The sequence below is a fragment of the Grammomys surdaster genome, unplaced genomic scaffold (genome assembly GCF_004785775.1).
Source record: "Grammomys surdaster isolate TR1022 unplaced genomic scaffold, NIH_TR_1.0 62, whole genome shotgun sequence".
Lineage (NCBI taxonomy): Eukaryota > Metazoa > Chordata > Mammalia > Rodentia > Muridae > Grammomys > Grammomys surdaster.
The window spans coordinates 271,358-286,998 of record NW_021604564.1 but is presented as its reverse complement, the minus strand read 5'-3'; the positions used below and the strand labels follow the sequence as shown (position 1 = coordinate 286,998).

The window sequence follows — 15,641 nt, the reverse complement described above, 5'->3', positions numbered from 1 at the left end:
TGGGGACTATATAAAGCCACCTTCCTGGAGTCTTGAGGACAGACATAGAGGAGCAGCCATGGCCTCTTGGCAGCATCGAGGAAGGTAGGTCTCTACCTGACCAGTTCTAGGCAGACCTGGCACCAGGCCAAGCACAGTCATGGGTGTAGGGCAGATCTCACGCCCGGGTCGCGCGGGGGCAGCCTGGGTGTGGGCATGGGCCGGAGCCCATGCACCAGCACACAGATGTCAGGGCGGTCTCGGGACAGCGGGGCGTGCAGAGCCGACTGCGGAGAAAAAGGCTTCTCATCCCCTGTCCCGTGAGCTGGCGTGCAGTAACAAGAGACACAGGACACAAGCTGCGCAGCTAACTAGAGTACAGAGAGCGGGCGAACAACTTCTCTCCCTCCCCCTGCCCCACGCAGACAGGGGCGCGGGCAAGCCTTGACTTACTTGAACGAAGAGTCCAGAATTTAAGAGACATGTGACGATTTAAAATATGTTGATTTATTAACAGATGACAGGCTTGGGTGGTGAATGATGAAACGCTCTCCCGAAAAATGTCGGAAGGTGTCTTGCTTATATATTGGAAATGGAGGAGAAGGGCGGAGCCAGGGAAATCTTGAGGCAGAGATTTGTTCTCTCCGCCCCTTCTCTGGGCTCTGGGGAGTGTGGCCAAATTACAGTCCCACACATGGGGACATTAGTCTGACACACTGAGATTGCCAGGAACAGATTCAGGCCTGCAGGCAATACAAACAGGCTTACTCCCAGATAGACTGTCGGAGGCCCCTTGAGCAGGGATGGTAGATGGTACTTGCCCAAGGTCCCAGGCTTGAGCCCTTAGTCACACCCACTGCAATAGGGAAGCCCTAGACAAGCCTCTGAGGGTTGTCATAGAGACCAGATATGCCTACAGAGGAATCCATGTTCACCTGGACCATGAATTCTCCCTGAACACCCAGTGGTGACCATACAACCCATACGAAAGCTGGACAGAGAAAGAAAACGCCCAATTTGGAAGCTTCTGCCTTCCTGAGGAGGGCAGAGAAGGGCTAATGAAAGCCAGACATTATGGCTGGGGCTTTGCAGAATGAACAGGAGTCCATTCTCCGACTCTCTCTTCTGAACACCTAACCAGGGAGATAGGGATAGACCCAGGATACAAACCAGGTTAGAAGTAACTAGGCACTTGGACTGGGAATAATTAATAACTGGTAACCTGTTAGAGGTGATAGTAGGGGAGGAAATGTATAGGGGTCAGACTCAGGAAGTTAAGAGTCATAGAGATTTGCTGTGGAACAGGGGCTGCTCTTGGACGCTGAGGGAAGGCAGCAGTGAGAATGAAATCCAGGGTATACTGTGCCTGAGGCTTTGCAGAATGAATAGGAGCTCACTGGCTCTGCAACCCACCCACCTAGCCAGCTAAGGAGACAAAAATAGACTCAGGAAAGAAACCATGACGATCATATTGTTCCAGTCCTGGTAAGGAAGGACTGGGTCGGTACAGTCCAGGGTGGTGGCCACGGGGATGGCAAGAAGGGGATATATTTTCACCATGGTTTACTAACCTCAGCCTCCAGGATCTCAACATCTGCCTTCCCAGAATCCTGTTCCTCCTAGCCCTCTTGGGCGGGGTGTCCAGCAACAAGGAATGCCTGATACTGCAGTCGGCTGAGGGCAGCACCGTCTCCTGCCATGGTCCCACTGAGTTTCCGAGCTCCCTCCCGGCTGACACTGTCCATCTGTCAGTGGAATTCTCCAACCTGACGGAACTGCCCGCCGCCGCCCTGCAAGGGTGTCCAGGTCTGCGGGAGCTGCACCTCTCCAGCAACTGCCTGCAGGAGCTGTTCCCTGGGCTGCTGGCTCCTGTGCCCCGGCTGCGCATCCTGGATCTGACCCGCAATGCTCTCCGCAGTCTGCCCCCCGGGTTGTTCCGCACCTCGGCTGCCCTGAGTACCCTGGTCCTGAGGGAGAACCAGCTGCGGGCGGTGGGCGCGCGATGGCTGCAGGGCCTGCACGCCCTGGGCCACTTGGACCTGGCGGAGAATCGGCTGCGCTCGCTGCCTGTAGGGCTCCTCGCCAGCCTCGGCGCCCTGCACACCCTCGACCTTGGGCACAACCTGCTGGAGTCGCTGCCCGAGGGACTCCTGAAGGGCCCAAGGCAGCTGCAGCGCCTGCACCTGGAAGGGAACCGGCTTCAGAAGCTGGGGGATGGCCTGCTTGCGCCCCAACCATTCCTGCGTGTCCTGTTTCTGAATGACAATCAGCTGGCCTCGGTGGCGGCCGGTTCCTTCCGGTGCCTAAAGCAGCTGGATATGTTGGATCTGTCCAATAACTCTCTGTCCAGCACACCCCCGGGCCTGTGGGCGTTCCTGGGGAGGCCGACCCGCGACATGCAGGGCGGCTTCGACATCTCCCACAACCCCTGGGTCTGTAACAAGGACCTTGTGGACCTGTACCGCTGGTTGGACGCCAACCGACACAAGATGTTCTCTCAGAACGACACGCGCTGTGCAGGGCCCGAGGCTGTGAGGGGACGGCGACTGCTGGACGTGGCAGGGCTGCGGTCCCTGTGAGGACGGCGACTGGGGTGCGGACCAAGGGCACCCCGCTCGCCCCTGAGCCAAATCTGGTCCCATGTCAGTGCGCAGATGCCCAGCACCTGCTATTCCCTGTTCCCTCACCCGGGAATGCTATTGCCTGACTCCCTCGCTGGCTCCTCTCCACTTGTCTCAACTCTTCCACCTCTTGCTCGTCCTGTGCCGGACCCCAGGCCGCCATGAGTTTATCTGGCTTTGCCTTATCTGTTTCAGGGGTCACCAAAACAGTTAATAAAACAGCTCCTAGGCTGACTGAACAGCTCGGCGTTTGTGCTGTTCTCTTTTGCTGTACATTTGTTTTGTGTGCATGCACCACAGTGAGCCCGTGGAGGTCAGAGGGCTACTTGCAGGAGTTGAGTTCCAGCTGTCCCCAGTGTGGCAGCTAGGAATTCGAACTCAGGTCCTCAGGTTTGACAGAAAACTCCTTTACCTGCAGAGCCATCTTGCTCACCCTTGCCATATGTTTTAAGACAGGATCTCTGCCTGGCCTGCTGAGAGCCTCAGGATCTTCCTGCCTCTTCCTTTGCCTCTGCCTCCCAGAGCTGGGGTCACACACATGAGCCACTGTATCAAACTCGGGTCTTCAGGCTTACATGGCAAGCCTGCTCTCCGGATTCTTTCCACTCTATATCCCAGGCTGTACTGGAACTCACTCTGTAGGCTAGGCTGGTCTCAGACTCAGAGATCCTCCTGCCTCTATCTCCTGAGTGCTGGAATTAAAGGCCTGTGCCACAGCCCAGCTTTAGTTTTTCACCCCCTAGACAGAGGGTCTCTGCCCATTTAGAGGCAGGGGTATGGACTTTTTTTTTTTTTTGGCAAGGTTTCATATTGTCCAGGCTGGCCCCAAACTTGCTATACTGCCTAGGATGATTTAGCTCATGATTCTCCTGCCTCCACCTTGTGGCTCTGGGTGATAAGCATATGACTCAGCAAATCCAGGCTTCTCAACCCAGTCCTGTAGATGGAGCTGGGGAGAGTGGGGAGAGTGAGAGCCTCAGTTTGCTGATCTATAAAATGGGGTCAGAGCTGGCAGGCTTAACAGCTCTCAGGATTAAACAGCAGATTAAAAATAAACTGGAGGCCAGAGAGACCACTCATGGGTTAACAGCTCAGGCTGGGGTTTGAGTCTCAGCATCTACATGATAGCTCACAGTCACATGTTACTCCTGTCACAAGGGGTCTGTGAAGTTCTCTGGCCTCTGCGGGTATCAGGCATCTGTGGTGCACAGACAGACAAACATGTCTGCAGATCACCCGGACACATAAATGTAATAATAATAATAATAAAGGAAGCTGGGCCAGAGTCGGCCCAGGAGGCAGAGGCGGCCGAGCACCGCAGCTCTGGGTTCATGCCCAGCACTGTGTAACCGTGTGTGGTATGGCACATCTGTTGTCCTAGCCACTGAGTGACGAGCTCAAGGTCATCCTTGACTATGTAGTTACTTTAAGGCTATTCCGGGCTACATAGTGAGTTCTGGTCAGGCCTTGACTACAGAGAAAGACTCTGAATCAAAACAAACAAACGGGAAAGATTGAAGAATAAGAAAACCCCAGTCTGATGTCAGCCATGGTGAGTGAACATGGACTTAGCGTCCCTGGGTCGCTATGGCAACCAGGGGGGCGGTGTGTGTGTGTGTGTGTGGGGGAGCTCCAGACACACCCCCGGCGCCTCATTGGCCCACGTGTGGAGGCTCCACCCAGGCCTGCTATAAGGACGGCGGGCTGAGTCAGTTGGGAGAGCCAGGAATACCCACCGTGTCTGAGATCTGCACCTAGGTGAGGGCGCGCAGGGGGGAGGGAGTTGAGGAGAGGAGGGAGAGATGGTCCTGACTCAAACACGGTGGGGGTGGAAGTGGCGGGGGCGCATGCGTGGAGTCACAGCCACAGGCACAACAGGTGGCGGGACCCTTGGCCCAGTGGGCCCGGCCCCAGGACCCACTTGGGCGGGGCCCAGGCGCAGAGGACAGTGGGACGGCCATGGTGGGGACACGTAGGGCATGAGCCCTGAGGTCAGTGTCCCTGACACCCTGGACAGCTGAGGGTGACCTCGGAGCTCCACGTGCAACCTCTGCCTCAACTTTCCTGCCGGTCAAAGGGTTCTGATTCTCCCGCTGCTGCCTCCACCTCTGCAAGGAGGGCTGGTTTTCGAGTCTGTCCTTACTGGAAATAGACCAGAGAGGCGAAGACACCACCCTAGCGCCACACAGCAGGTAATGATGAAATTTGAACTCATCCTTGTCCCACCAGGGCCCATGTCTCTCCTCCAACAAAGCCATAGATTTTTCATTCTATACCTTCTATGTGCTGGGCTTTGTGCATGCCTTGTCTATGGACCCCAGAATATCCCACAGGGCTGACTCTCAGGAGTTCCCTCACTCTCTGTGTCCTACCTCCAGGATGTCCGGTGATCAGACAGCTCAGGACCCTGGATCCAGCCTAGGGGAACTGGACCAGCACGTAAGGGGCTGGAAGAGTGACAGCATGGGGTGGGGGTGGGGAGTCTGAGGAAGGTTCATGGCTGCATCCTTGCACAACCAAGGTCCAGTCCCTTCTCATAGCTCCAGGTGACTGGTGTCATCCATGATAGTCACTATAGTGATGTAGTGCTATAGCACCGAACCTAGGGCATACATCACTCACAGTTACACCTGTGGGGAAACTGAGGCCCCGGGGGGAGGTTATCACCCAACTGGATCCCATCGGGGGGCCTCATCTGGAGGACCAGATGTTACCCTGATGTTCTGTGTGTGTGTATGTGTGTGTGTGTGCTGCAGCCATTGGCAGGACCTGCTTTCTGTCCCCCAGCCTGGCCCCGAGAAGGGAGTTGGGGTGTGCTGTGCCCTGATGTAACTGTTTTGCAGAGTGTGGTGAAGCGAGTGGTGGCCTTGCCCCTGGTCAGGGCCACATGCACTGCTGTGTCTGGTGCTTACAACTCGGCCAAGGACAGACACCCACTGTTGGGCTCTGCCTGTCGCCTCGCTGAGCACTGTGTGTGCAGTGTGACTGCCTGTGCCCTGGACCACGCACAGCCACTGCTGGAGCACCTGCATCCCCACTGTGAGTCTGAGTCCCTGCCCCAGTCCCCACCTTGACCTGTGGTCTGTCTCTACCCTCCCCAGGACCAGGCGTCCCTCCCAGGCCCGTTCACAGTTCTCCCACCCCTCTCATTTTAAACATTTTCTGAGTCAGGATTTTGTTCTGTAGCCCAGACTGACCCGAAATGCTTAGCCATCCCCCTGCCTCGGCCTTCTGAGTGCTGGGATGACAGAAGTGCACCACCACACTTGGTGTATGCGGCATTAGGGTCAAATCCACACGTAGTGAGGTCAAATCCTCTCTTGGGTCCTCTCTAGGTCCCTAATTCTGTACCCCCCCTTTCCAACCTTCGGGCATCATCACCCACCCAACCTGGGGACAGGAGACCCTTGGCCTACTGTGTGACTGAAGAAGAGGGTCCCTGCCGGCTCCTAACATTTCTGTTGTTCCCAAGACTCTGAGCCCAGTTGAACTGAGGGACCCAGCAGGGGTTGGGAGAAACTGGGCTCAATTGCTGGAACGCCATAGGTCCCCTGTGGTCTCTCTCCCCTTCTCTGCCATGTCCCTCCTGTCAGAGCACTTTACACCTGCCCATTGCTCTCCCTCTCTCTTCAGTGGCCACAGTGAATGAGCTTGCCTGCAGGGGACTGGACAAATTGGAGGAGCAGCTGCCCTTCCTGCAGCAGCCATCAGACATGGTACTAGAGATGATCAGGCCTCGGGACACCCCTTAGGGTGAAGAGCGAGGGAGGGTGAGAACTTGGGGGAATCAGGCATGTATGATGTACCAAGTAGGTCTGGCATTAGCTCTGGTTGGCCGGAGTGGGAGGGCTTTAGTGCTGCCCTTTAATGAAGGGGAAACTGAGGCACAGAACTAAGAAGAGGTCCAGAGATCTTCGAGGTCTCTGCTCAAGGACTATGGTGGGGGTAAACAGAGCCACTAGCCCACAGCATCCAGAGTGACTCCCTTCCTGCAGGTGGTGACCTCAGCCAAGGATACAGTGGCCAAAAGTGTCACAGGTGTGGTGGACCTGGCCCGAAAGGGCCGGCGTTGGAGTGGAGAGCTGAAGCGCTCCATGAGCCAAGCCATGGACATGGTGCTTGGCAAGTCAGAGGAGCTGGTGGACCGCTTCCTGCCCATGACTGAAGCTGAGCTAGGTACTGATCAAGTAGCGCTGGGGCTACTTGCCTAGCATGCACAAAGCCCTGGGTCCCATCTCCAGCATCCCATAAACCCCGTGTGGCAGTGCACGCCTGTCGCCGCAGCACTCAGAGGTAGAGACAGGATGATCAACTCCCAAAATTGGCATTGGAGGCTCTATGTTTCAAAACAAGGTTAACAAAAGTAAACTATACTTCCTAGGGTTTGGAGAAGGTTAAAGGGGCCGATGTTGGGTATCTGGGGACCTGGTTCTGCTCGGGGTGATGAGTGGCAGAAGTGCAGGCTGTGGCCATGGGGAATCCCTGGTTTTCTCATCCTTAGCGGCCCTGGCGGCTGAGGCTGAGGGCCCTGAAGTGGGCTCAGTGGAGGAGCAGAGGCAGCAACAGGGCTACTTTGTGCGTCTGGGATCCCTATCGGCACGTCTCCGCCATCTCGCCTATGAACACTCTTTGGGGAAACTGAGGCAAAGCAAACACCGCACCCAGGAGATGCTGGCCCAGCTACAGGAAACCCTGGAGCTGGTGAGCAACCTGTTGCAGATCCGAGTGTTGGGGTGTGAGCAGGGGGCGGGGCATTCCCTGGTGATGTAGGCGGGTTTCTCGGAGGAGGGATGTGGGCGGGGCTCTCGCTGGAGGTTGGGCTCCCAGAGTTCTGACTCTACAAAAGGGAGGAAGAAACCCCATCCCTGTTCCCATCTGGAACTGTCACCCTAGCTTCCTGATTTCAGCCTTCACCCCAAGCTGGCTCTCTTTGCATTTTCTTTCCCCGTCCCAGCTGAGGCCGTCCTGTGGGAGAGGGCCCCCTCCTGCTTTCCCACCTACCTGGTGGCTAACAGTGGCCTCTGCCTTCAAATCCCTTGCCCAGTCTACCTGCTTCGTCGCCTCCTCACACCCCCACCCTCCACCCGTCCCAGCTTCACACACGTGGTCCTCCCCACAGCAGACATCAGATGGTGCCTGTGAACATAGTCTGAATACTCCCTCTTCTGTCCCCCTCCCATCATGTCCCCCTCCCTCCCTGCCCCCACCGCATCCCACCAGGCTACCGTGCCCCAGGGCCTTTGTCTAGGCTCTTCTGGGAGTTGGATCCTGAAGTGTGTGCACTCACATGGCTACAGGTGTTAGTGTCTCCCTCCTTTTCCTGGCTGAATAGTATTCCACAGCACACATATACTGTATTTTATGCCCACTCAGTTTGCCCTGCCACAAGGCCTTTTCACATCCTTCACCTGGGTGACTTGTAAGTAATTTCCGGTGTGTCAGAAAGTTCTAGATTCTCCTCATTCCCAGTAGTGGGATGGGATGGGGACTTTCCATATGCTGGGAAGGGGCTCTGCACTGAACCGTACCCCAGCTCTCCTCGCAGCAGGATATTGAGCACCTACTGTACAGCTGGCCTATTCCTGCCCACCCACTGTGGCTGATGGGGTACACTTTGTACACAGTCTGGTTACTAAGTGCTTATTGAGAAAGTTCACTGTGTGCTTGCCCAGAGCTGCAATGCTTTTCCAGCTGTGTGGGGCAACAGGATCTTGCAGTATCTAACTGGTGTCTGGGGCGTGGTGGTACAGGCCTGTCCTCCCAGCACTCAGGAAACTGTGCAGCCACCCCCACCCATGCCCTCCCTACGTGAAGGCATTCAATAGTAATTCCATCTCTAGTCAGCCCTCTTCCCCAACCTGGGAGTCAGTCTATGCTGTGTGTCCTGTCTTTTCACCCACTGAGCTTCATTTCCTGGCTGAATACTATTCTTTCCCATGGATATTCCACAGTGTATGTCCATTCACTTTCCTCAGGCAGGAGTGGCAGGGCAGGGACCCACGTGGACAGGGCTGTGACAGTAAGCATCTAGAGGAGCAGAAGGGAGGAGGGGTGGGCTGGCCAGCAGAGCCCAAGGCTGGCTGCTTTCTGACGGCACTCGTTAAGGGCTGCTGGAATCCTGCTGCAGGTTTAGAGTAGGTCCACTCACCTCAAGCCCTCAGCCTAATTCCTGGTGCCCCGTCCCACAGATCCAGCATATGCAGAGTGGGGCAAGCCTCGCCCATCCCCCAAAGGTTCAGGAGCTGCGGGAGAACTGGAGCCCATGTCTGGAGAATGGCCGCAGTCACAGCCAGGTAAAGTGCCACAAGGAGGGCAGGACCCACCCTGGACCTGGGACAGGGATGTGCTGCAAGCCCAGGCTCAAGTCATCCCCCCCCATAGTGTGTCCACAGGGGAAACAGGCCAATCCTATTAGGTGTCCATGTGAGCAATTTGGTCAAATTCCTGTGTTCTCGAGGCAAGCTGAACCAAGCCAAGGCCCTCACCTTAGATTTCATGGGGAAACTAAGGCAGGCCCAGGCTTCCATTAAATGCATGAGAAAACTAAGATAGGCCAAGGCTCCTGTTAGACGTGTGAGAAATCTGAGGTCTGCCCTTGTAGGTGGAGCTGGAGACACTGGCTCTGTCTCGAAGTCTGACCCTGGAGCTGCAGAGAGCAGTGGATGCTCTGGCAGGCTGTGTCCGGGGCCTGCCACCTGGTGCCCAGGCCAAGGTGGCTGAGGTGCAGCGCAGCGTGGATGCTCTTCGGGCCACCTTTGCTGATGCGCACTGCCTTGGTGACGTGGCACCCACTGCTCTGGCTGAGGGCCAGGGCAGCGTGGCCCGGGCACATGCCTGTGTGGATGAGTTTCTGGATTTGGTCCTGCGGGCTGTGCCACTGCCCTGGCTTGTGGGGCCCTTTGCGCCCATCCTGGTGGAGCGATCAGAGCCCCTGATCAACCTGGCCACCTGTGTGGATGAGGTGGTGGGTGACCCTGACCCCCGCTGGGCACACATGGACTGGCCAGCCCAGAAGAGGGCCTGGGAGGCTGAGCTTGCACACCCTGTGGGACAAGAGGCTGAGCCCCCAAGGGGCCAAGTCAAGCACACAATGATGCCAGAGCTGGACTTCTGACAATAGAGGTCCCTACTGCCCCCTGGTGGTCACATGACAACACTTATGCGGGCCAGCACTTCTGTATTCTCTTCCCTGCCATGGATAGTTTTGAGGTCTAAGTGGACCTCAGTGGGGTACTCATAGGAGACTCTCCCTCCTCTATGATCTTGTCCTTACCCCCAAAGTTGACACATGAGAGGATGAGGCAGGAGGATTGTGAGTTTGAGGCCAGCTTGAGCTACCTTATCAAGATTGTCTCGCCGGGCAGTGGTGGCGGCGCACACCTTTAATCCCAGCACTTGGGAGGCAGAGACAGGCGGATTTCTGAGTTCGAGGCCAGCCTGGTTTACCGAGTGAGTTCCAGGACAGCCAGGGCTACACAGAGAAACTCTGTCTCAAAAAACCAAACCAAAAAAAAAAAAAAAAAAAAAAAAGATTGTCTCAAGGGGGAGAAAAAAAGGAAAAGAAAGGTGTTTTGGAGGAAGACCTGGTACCCACAGCATCTACCTGGGGCTTGGAACTCCTGAATCGAATGTGAATGTTTTTGGCTGGTGTCCAGCCACCCTTGTTGGGCCAGAGAGACCCAATTGCTTTGCTGTTTGTGGTCCAGAATAAACATGTTTGGTGTGGTCTGAGGTGAGTCTTGGAACTTGGGTGCTAGGAGTTTTCAGGGTGTGACTTTAGGGATGGACTTTTGAGCCAGCATTCAGGGACGGTAAGTTTCTTAAAGAGCCGCATGGAGTAGCTTGGGTTAAACCTCAAACACACACAAATGGAAGCCATTCTTACTTTAGTATAAACGAGCTCTTAGAACCTCTTGGGAGCAGCAGAGGAATGGGGGAGATCCCATGGGGTGGCTCTTCTCTCTCCTCACTGGATCTGCAGCTTTCTTGGCTGCATTGGTGAGGGGCTGTGGAAGACAGAGAGAGGCAGGGCAAAGGCCAGGATGGGTCCCATGGGGTTCTCCCGACCTCTCACCACAATCTTGGCTGCCCCTCTGACTCCTAGGTCTGGGCAGTGTGTTGGGAAACCACTGTCTAGCATGGTGAGGTCAGAGCAGCCCCTGGCTTCTCCAGAGCCTGGTCTAGATGGCATTTCTGGGCATCCAGAACCCCCTAACTCCCTGGTGCTCAGAACAGGCACAACGTCCTCTAGGCCCTATGCCTCCTCCAGGGAGCGTAGTGAACTGTGAGGAGCAGCTGGGAGCTGACTGCAGTGCTCCCACCCACCCCAGGCTCTCAGCAGCAATAGCCAGGAACATCCCCTTCTGCTCCAGAACTGTCACACAACACAACCAAGACTCCAGGGAAACCAGCAGGGACACAGACCTCTGCGGGGACCTCTTCCCCAGCTCAGCACCAGAGTTAATTGCTCCATCACTGAGGTCGTCACCTCTGTTCCAGGTGGGAGTGACAGTCACTGTGCCCAGTCACTTCACTGATGGCCTGCTAGCATACAGTGAGTTCAGGGGCTGTCTGAATCCTGCCTGTGGAGCTCAGGCCCAGGACGCCCCCACACACACACTGGAGGATGCTCCCCCCCCCTACACACTGGTTAAGCCAGATCCATCAAGGTTGGGTTCTCACACTTCAGTCCAAGCCCCTTTCAGTAGCGGGACATGTCACTGCCATCCATGAGACATGCACTCTTCTCTTGGAGACAGTTTCTGCCTAGTGGATGCTAAGGTACTGTTTGTTGAGTGACTACTGATCACATATGACTTTATTTCAAACTCTCCTGCACTTTTACTTGTCCCCATTTAGACAATGTTTCCTCAGTGTCTTGTGTGCCAGGCACTCACTATCCTGGGCTACACACCATATGCACTATATAAACAAACAGGACGACAGAGGCGAGGCTGTGTGGGAATCTACAGGGAGGTGTACCAGGCAGGGGCATGGCTCATACAAAGGACCTGGGACAGAGGACACAGCTGTGCAAAGGGTCTGGGTGAGCGACTGTCCTGAGTGTGCCTGGAGTACCGTGAGCCAGGGAGCTGGGGCAGTGGGAGGAGGGAGGCAAGGATGCCAGCTGATGAGTCTAGACGGGAAACTGAGACCCAAAGGTGGTGCCTGGTAAGGAAGGCATCCCATCTCAGAAAAGCAGAAGCAGAGAGCAGGAAGTCCGTTGGGGAGCACAGCTGGCCTGTGACTCACTGGGCCTTCAGCGGGCACCATAAACAGGCTACTTGGCCCACAGTGGAGAGCAGGGGAAAGGTGCTGGGCCGGGTCCACACTGGCCTGGGCATGCAGGCATGTGACACTCCCCCCCCCCCCACGCTCTGGCTGCCTGCCTGGGCCAGCCAGGCCCACATCCTTCCCAGACCCTATAAGGCTTGGGAATTGGGAGCCCAGGCACTGCCAGTAGCTGTCCTGCTCTGAGGGACCCTGAATGGTCCATGTGAGTCCAGCTGCTGTGTCACCCAGTGACTGCCACCTCCAGGTGGGTGAAGGGGGTGCGGGTAGGAATTAGGGTGGAGTGGGACAGGAGGGCCCTACCGTATGTGGCACTTTCTGCCCCCTTCTAGCCCCACAGGCTGTCGTCATGTCAGCTTCAGGAGATGAGACCAGGGGTCCCCCCCAATCCAAGGGCAAGGTAAGAGAGCAGAGGGGTACCCTGCCAGAGACCCTGGGAAGGTAACCCATGTCCACTCACGCCACCCCCACCCACCCCACACAGACCCTGAGCAGTTTCTTCGGGTCCCTGCCTGGCTTCAGCTCTGCCCGGAACCTGGTGTCCCACACTCACAGATCCACAAAGGACATACAAACAGACACAGGCCCCTCAGGGACTCCTGTCCCTCCATCTCCAGGTGAGTGCCACAAGAGAGGTGCTGGGGACTGAGTGGCCTGGCAGAGCAATTGCCCAGGAAGGAGTGGTGGCAATTCTGGTGACCTTGTGTCTGTGTTATCTCCTTAGATGAGGAAACTGAGGCAGAGATACTGGGCAATATAGCCAGGGGGAGGGTGTGTTTAAACCCTGCCATGGCCCCTCTGCTTTTTGCACTGGATACCAGACTGGATGTTTTGCTTGTTTGAGCTTGTCAAGGGTACTCAGAGAGGGCCAGCAGCTGCCCTGTGGTCACACAGCATTCTGGGACTCAGCTGGGGTACCTGCAGCAGGCCACTGCTCTGAAGGCCACACACTTGTGATAGGCAGCTGGTGGCCGTGGCAGGGTGGGTGGCACCATTCGCCCACTGCAGGCTCTGTGGGCCCCAAGTGTGCAGGGTGGGTGTCCAGTACCCAGAGTCAAGTACAGAATGTCCTCCCACAGCTTCAGGGGCCTGTGTCACACAGGACAGGGCCATCCTTGGCAGGGAACAGGAGAGGAGGCTGGGCCTGGCTCCTGCTGTCCCTTGCCAGTGGCTGGGACATTCCTGTCCTTTAGGGCCAGGCCTGGTAATAGCACAACAGCAATAGGCTCTAGCCAGAGGCCTGCTCCTCAGTCCTTGCCTGGCTCTGTCTTTGCAGTGGCCACTGACCCACAGATGGCAGAGGGTGCAGCAGGGCTGCTCCAACCTTCTGAACAGGTGAGCTGGGTTGGAAGTCCCTGGACAGGAAACCTGAGTGTTGTCTGGGAGGTCCCAGTTCATGAGATGGGGTTCCCAGTAAAGTCTCTACCTTGGGCCTCAGTTTTCACATCTGGGAAATGGGGAAACCCTTTCAGCAATTCTATATAAGGTTCTGTGCTCAGCACTTGCCCTCCCCTGCCTCTGGGACACAGGGACTGTGCCCCAAAATACCACACAAACCAGAGTTAGACTCAAATCAAATCACAACCCTGGCAGCCAGGATCCCCTGCTTGTCCCTCTATTTTGGCAACAATTAAGCATCCACTGAATCCCTTTCATTTACCCTCCTGACCTTGAAAGAACTGTGGTTTTCTTATATCCGATACAGGGTCTAATGTGCCCAGGTTGGCCTGTACTTCATTATACAGCTGAGGCTGACCTTGAGCATCTGATCCTCCTGCCTCAACCTCCCAAATGCTGGGTTGACAGGTCTGTGTGCCTCTGCACCTAGTGTATGGGCTGCTGGAGATGACCTAGGACTTGATACATGCAGTTCCACCCCAGCTGCAGGAGGAGTGGGTGTTATTTTCTAGGCAGGCTTTGTGGGAGAGAAGACACCTTATGCACCTTACATTACTCAGAGGTAGGGAAGTGCTGGGGACTCAAGCCCAGGCCAATGTAGTAAGCACAGTGAGCACTCAGACCAACTGGGCAGACACTGTAGGATGCAATGCTGGGCCCAGCTTCCACCCACTCAGTGTCTGCGGCTCTGCTGTTGGGACAACTTTAGGGTCTGCAGGTATGTTCAAAGTCCCTTGGGGAAGTAGCATCTAGCTGGAGCCACTCAGTGGCAATGAATATTTGTCATCCCAGCAAGTCCTCTTTGGCTACATGAGACTCCATATCAAGCAACCAAGTGACAACAGAGTGGCCCTTGGCAACAGTTTGAGCTATGTCAAAGCCCAGCAGACACTGATGGGGTCTCATACAATATAGCCCAGGCAGACTTGTGATAATCCTCCTGCATCATCTTCTTCTTTTTTTGTTTTTTGGTTTTGTTTTTCGAGACAGGGTTTCTCTGTGTAGTCCTGGCTGTCCTGGAACTCGCTCTGTAGACCAGGCTGGCCTTGAACTCAGAAATCCGCCTGCCCCTGCCTCCCAAGTGCTGGGATTAAAGGCCTGCGCCACCACCGCCCAGCTGCCTCATCTTCTTAAGCACTGGGAGATCACATGCTCAGCTAGAAGAGAATCATTTTAGGGAGATGGAATGCTCTGTCCTGGGTCTCCAGACATTACTCTACAGCTGGATGAGGCTAGGGTGTTTGGCCAGGATAGGTGCAGAGAGAGAGAGGCCCTAGGGACTCACAGGATTGGGTGCACAGAAGGTGTGAACAACATAGAGGGACTTTTGTGAGATGCTGACCTGTGCCTTTCCTCATTAGACAGCTGGGGACAAAGACATGGGAAGCTTCAATGTGACAAGCAGCAAAGATGCCTTCTCCTCTGGAGTGGTTGATATCATGGATGCTGCAAAAGGAATGGCCCAGGGGAGCCTGGGTACCACCCAGTCAGCCCTCATGGGCAATAAGGAGGCAGTGTCTGGAGGTGTAATGGGAGCAGTGGGCATGGCCAAAGGTCTTGTCAAGGGAGGTTTGGACACCTCAAAGAATGTCCTCACCAATACGAAGGGCGCAGTTACCAAAGAACTCATGGGGGCTGCAAACATGGCCAAAGGAGTTGCCCAGGGAGGCCTGGACACCACCAAGTCTGTGGTCATGGGCACCAAGGACACGGTGACCACAGGACTCACAGGGGCCGTGAATGTGGCTAAGGAGACAGTGCAGACAGGCCTGCACACCACCAAGTCTGTGGTCATGGGCACCAAGGACACGGTGACCACAGGACTCACAGGGGCTGTGAATGTGGCCAAAGGAGTTACCCAGGGAGGCCTGGACACCACCAAGTCTGTGCTCAAGGGCACCAAGGACATGGTGACCACAGGACTCACAGGAGCCATGAATGTGGCCAAAGGAGTTACCCAGGGAGGCCTGGACACCACCAAGTCTGTGCTCAAGGGCACCAAGGACACGGTGACCACAGGACTCACAGGGGCCGTGAATGTGGCCAAAGGAGTTACCCAGGGAGGCCTGGACACCACCAAGTCTGTGGTCATTGGCACCAAGGACACGGTGACCACAGGACTCACAGGAGCCATGAATGTGGCTAAGGGGACAGTACAGACAGGCCTGGACACCACCAAGTCTGTGGTCATGGGCACCAAGGACACGGTGACCACAGGACTCACAGGAGCCGTGAATGTGGCTAAGGGGACAGTGCAGACAGGCCTGGACACCACCAAGTCTGTGGTCATGGGCACGAAGGACACGGTGACCACAGGACTCACAGGGGCCGTGAATGTGGCTAAGGGGACAG

At 55.9% G+C, this 15,641-nt stretch overlaps 3 protein-coding genes across 4 annotated transcripts in view; all 3 read left to right on the top strand.

Annotated features, from left to right (window-relative positions):
• Positions 1–4: 4 nt before the first annotated feature.
• Lrg1 (leucine rich alpha-2-glycoprotein 1) lies at positions 5–2,844 on the top strand. Its single transcript, XM_028762517.1, has 2 exons — positions 5–84; positions 1,556–2,844. The coding sequence occupies exons 1-2, from the start codon at positions 59–61 to the stop codon at positions 2,556–2,558; spliced, it is 1,029 nt and encodes a 342-aa protein (XP_028618350.1). The 5' UTR covers positions 5–58; the 3' UTR covers positions 2,559–2,844.
• Positions 2,845–4,273: 1,429 nt separating this feature from the next.
• Plin5 (perilipin 5) lies at positions 4,274–9,972 on the top strand. 2 transcript variants are annotated; one of them, XM_028762508.1, is made up of 9 exons: positions 4,274–4,358; positions 4,618–4,792; positions 4,979–5,039; positions 5,444–5,639; positions 6,234–6,316; positions 6,596–6,776; positions 7,102–7,301; positions 8,789–8,893; positions 9,202–9,972. In XM_028762508.1, the coding sequence occupies exons 3-9, from the start codon at positions 4,980–4,982 to the stop codon at positions 9,712–9,714; spliced, it is 1,338 nt and encodes a 445-aa protein (XP_028618341.1). In that variant the 5' UTR covers positions 4,274–4,358; positions 4,618–4,792; position 4,979; the 3' UTR covers positions 9,715–9,972. The 2 variants fall into 2 exon arrangements, with proteins under 2 accessions (XP_028618341.1, XP_028618345.1); XM_028762512.1 differs by having other exon boundaries at positions 4,295–4,358; positions 4,678–4,792.
• A 2,252-nt stretch (positions 9,973–12,224) lies between these two features.
• Positions 12,225–15,641, top strand: part of Plin4 (perilipin 4) — a 7,248-nt gene continuing 3,831 nt past the window's right edge. Inside the window, 5 exon segments of the mRNA XM_028762541.1 lie at positions 12,225–12,291; positions 12,376–12,508; positions 13,168–13,226; positions 14,651–15,638; position 15,641. The exon segment at position 15,641 is cut by the window's right edge and continues 251 nt beyond it. Coding sequence (XP_028618374.1) covers positions 12,241–12,291; positions 12,376–12,508; positions 13,168–13,226; positions 14,651–15,638; position 15,641 — 1,232 coding nt within the window. The 5' untranslated portion in view covers positions 12,225–12,240.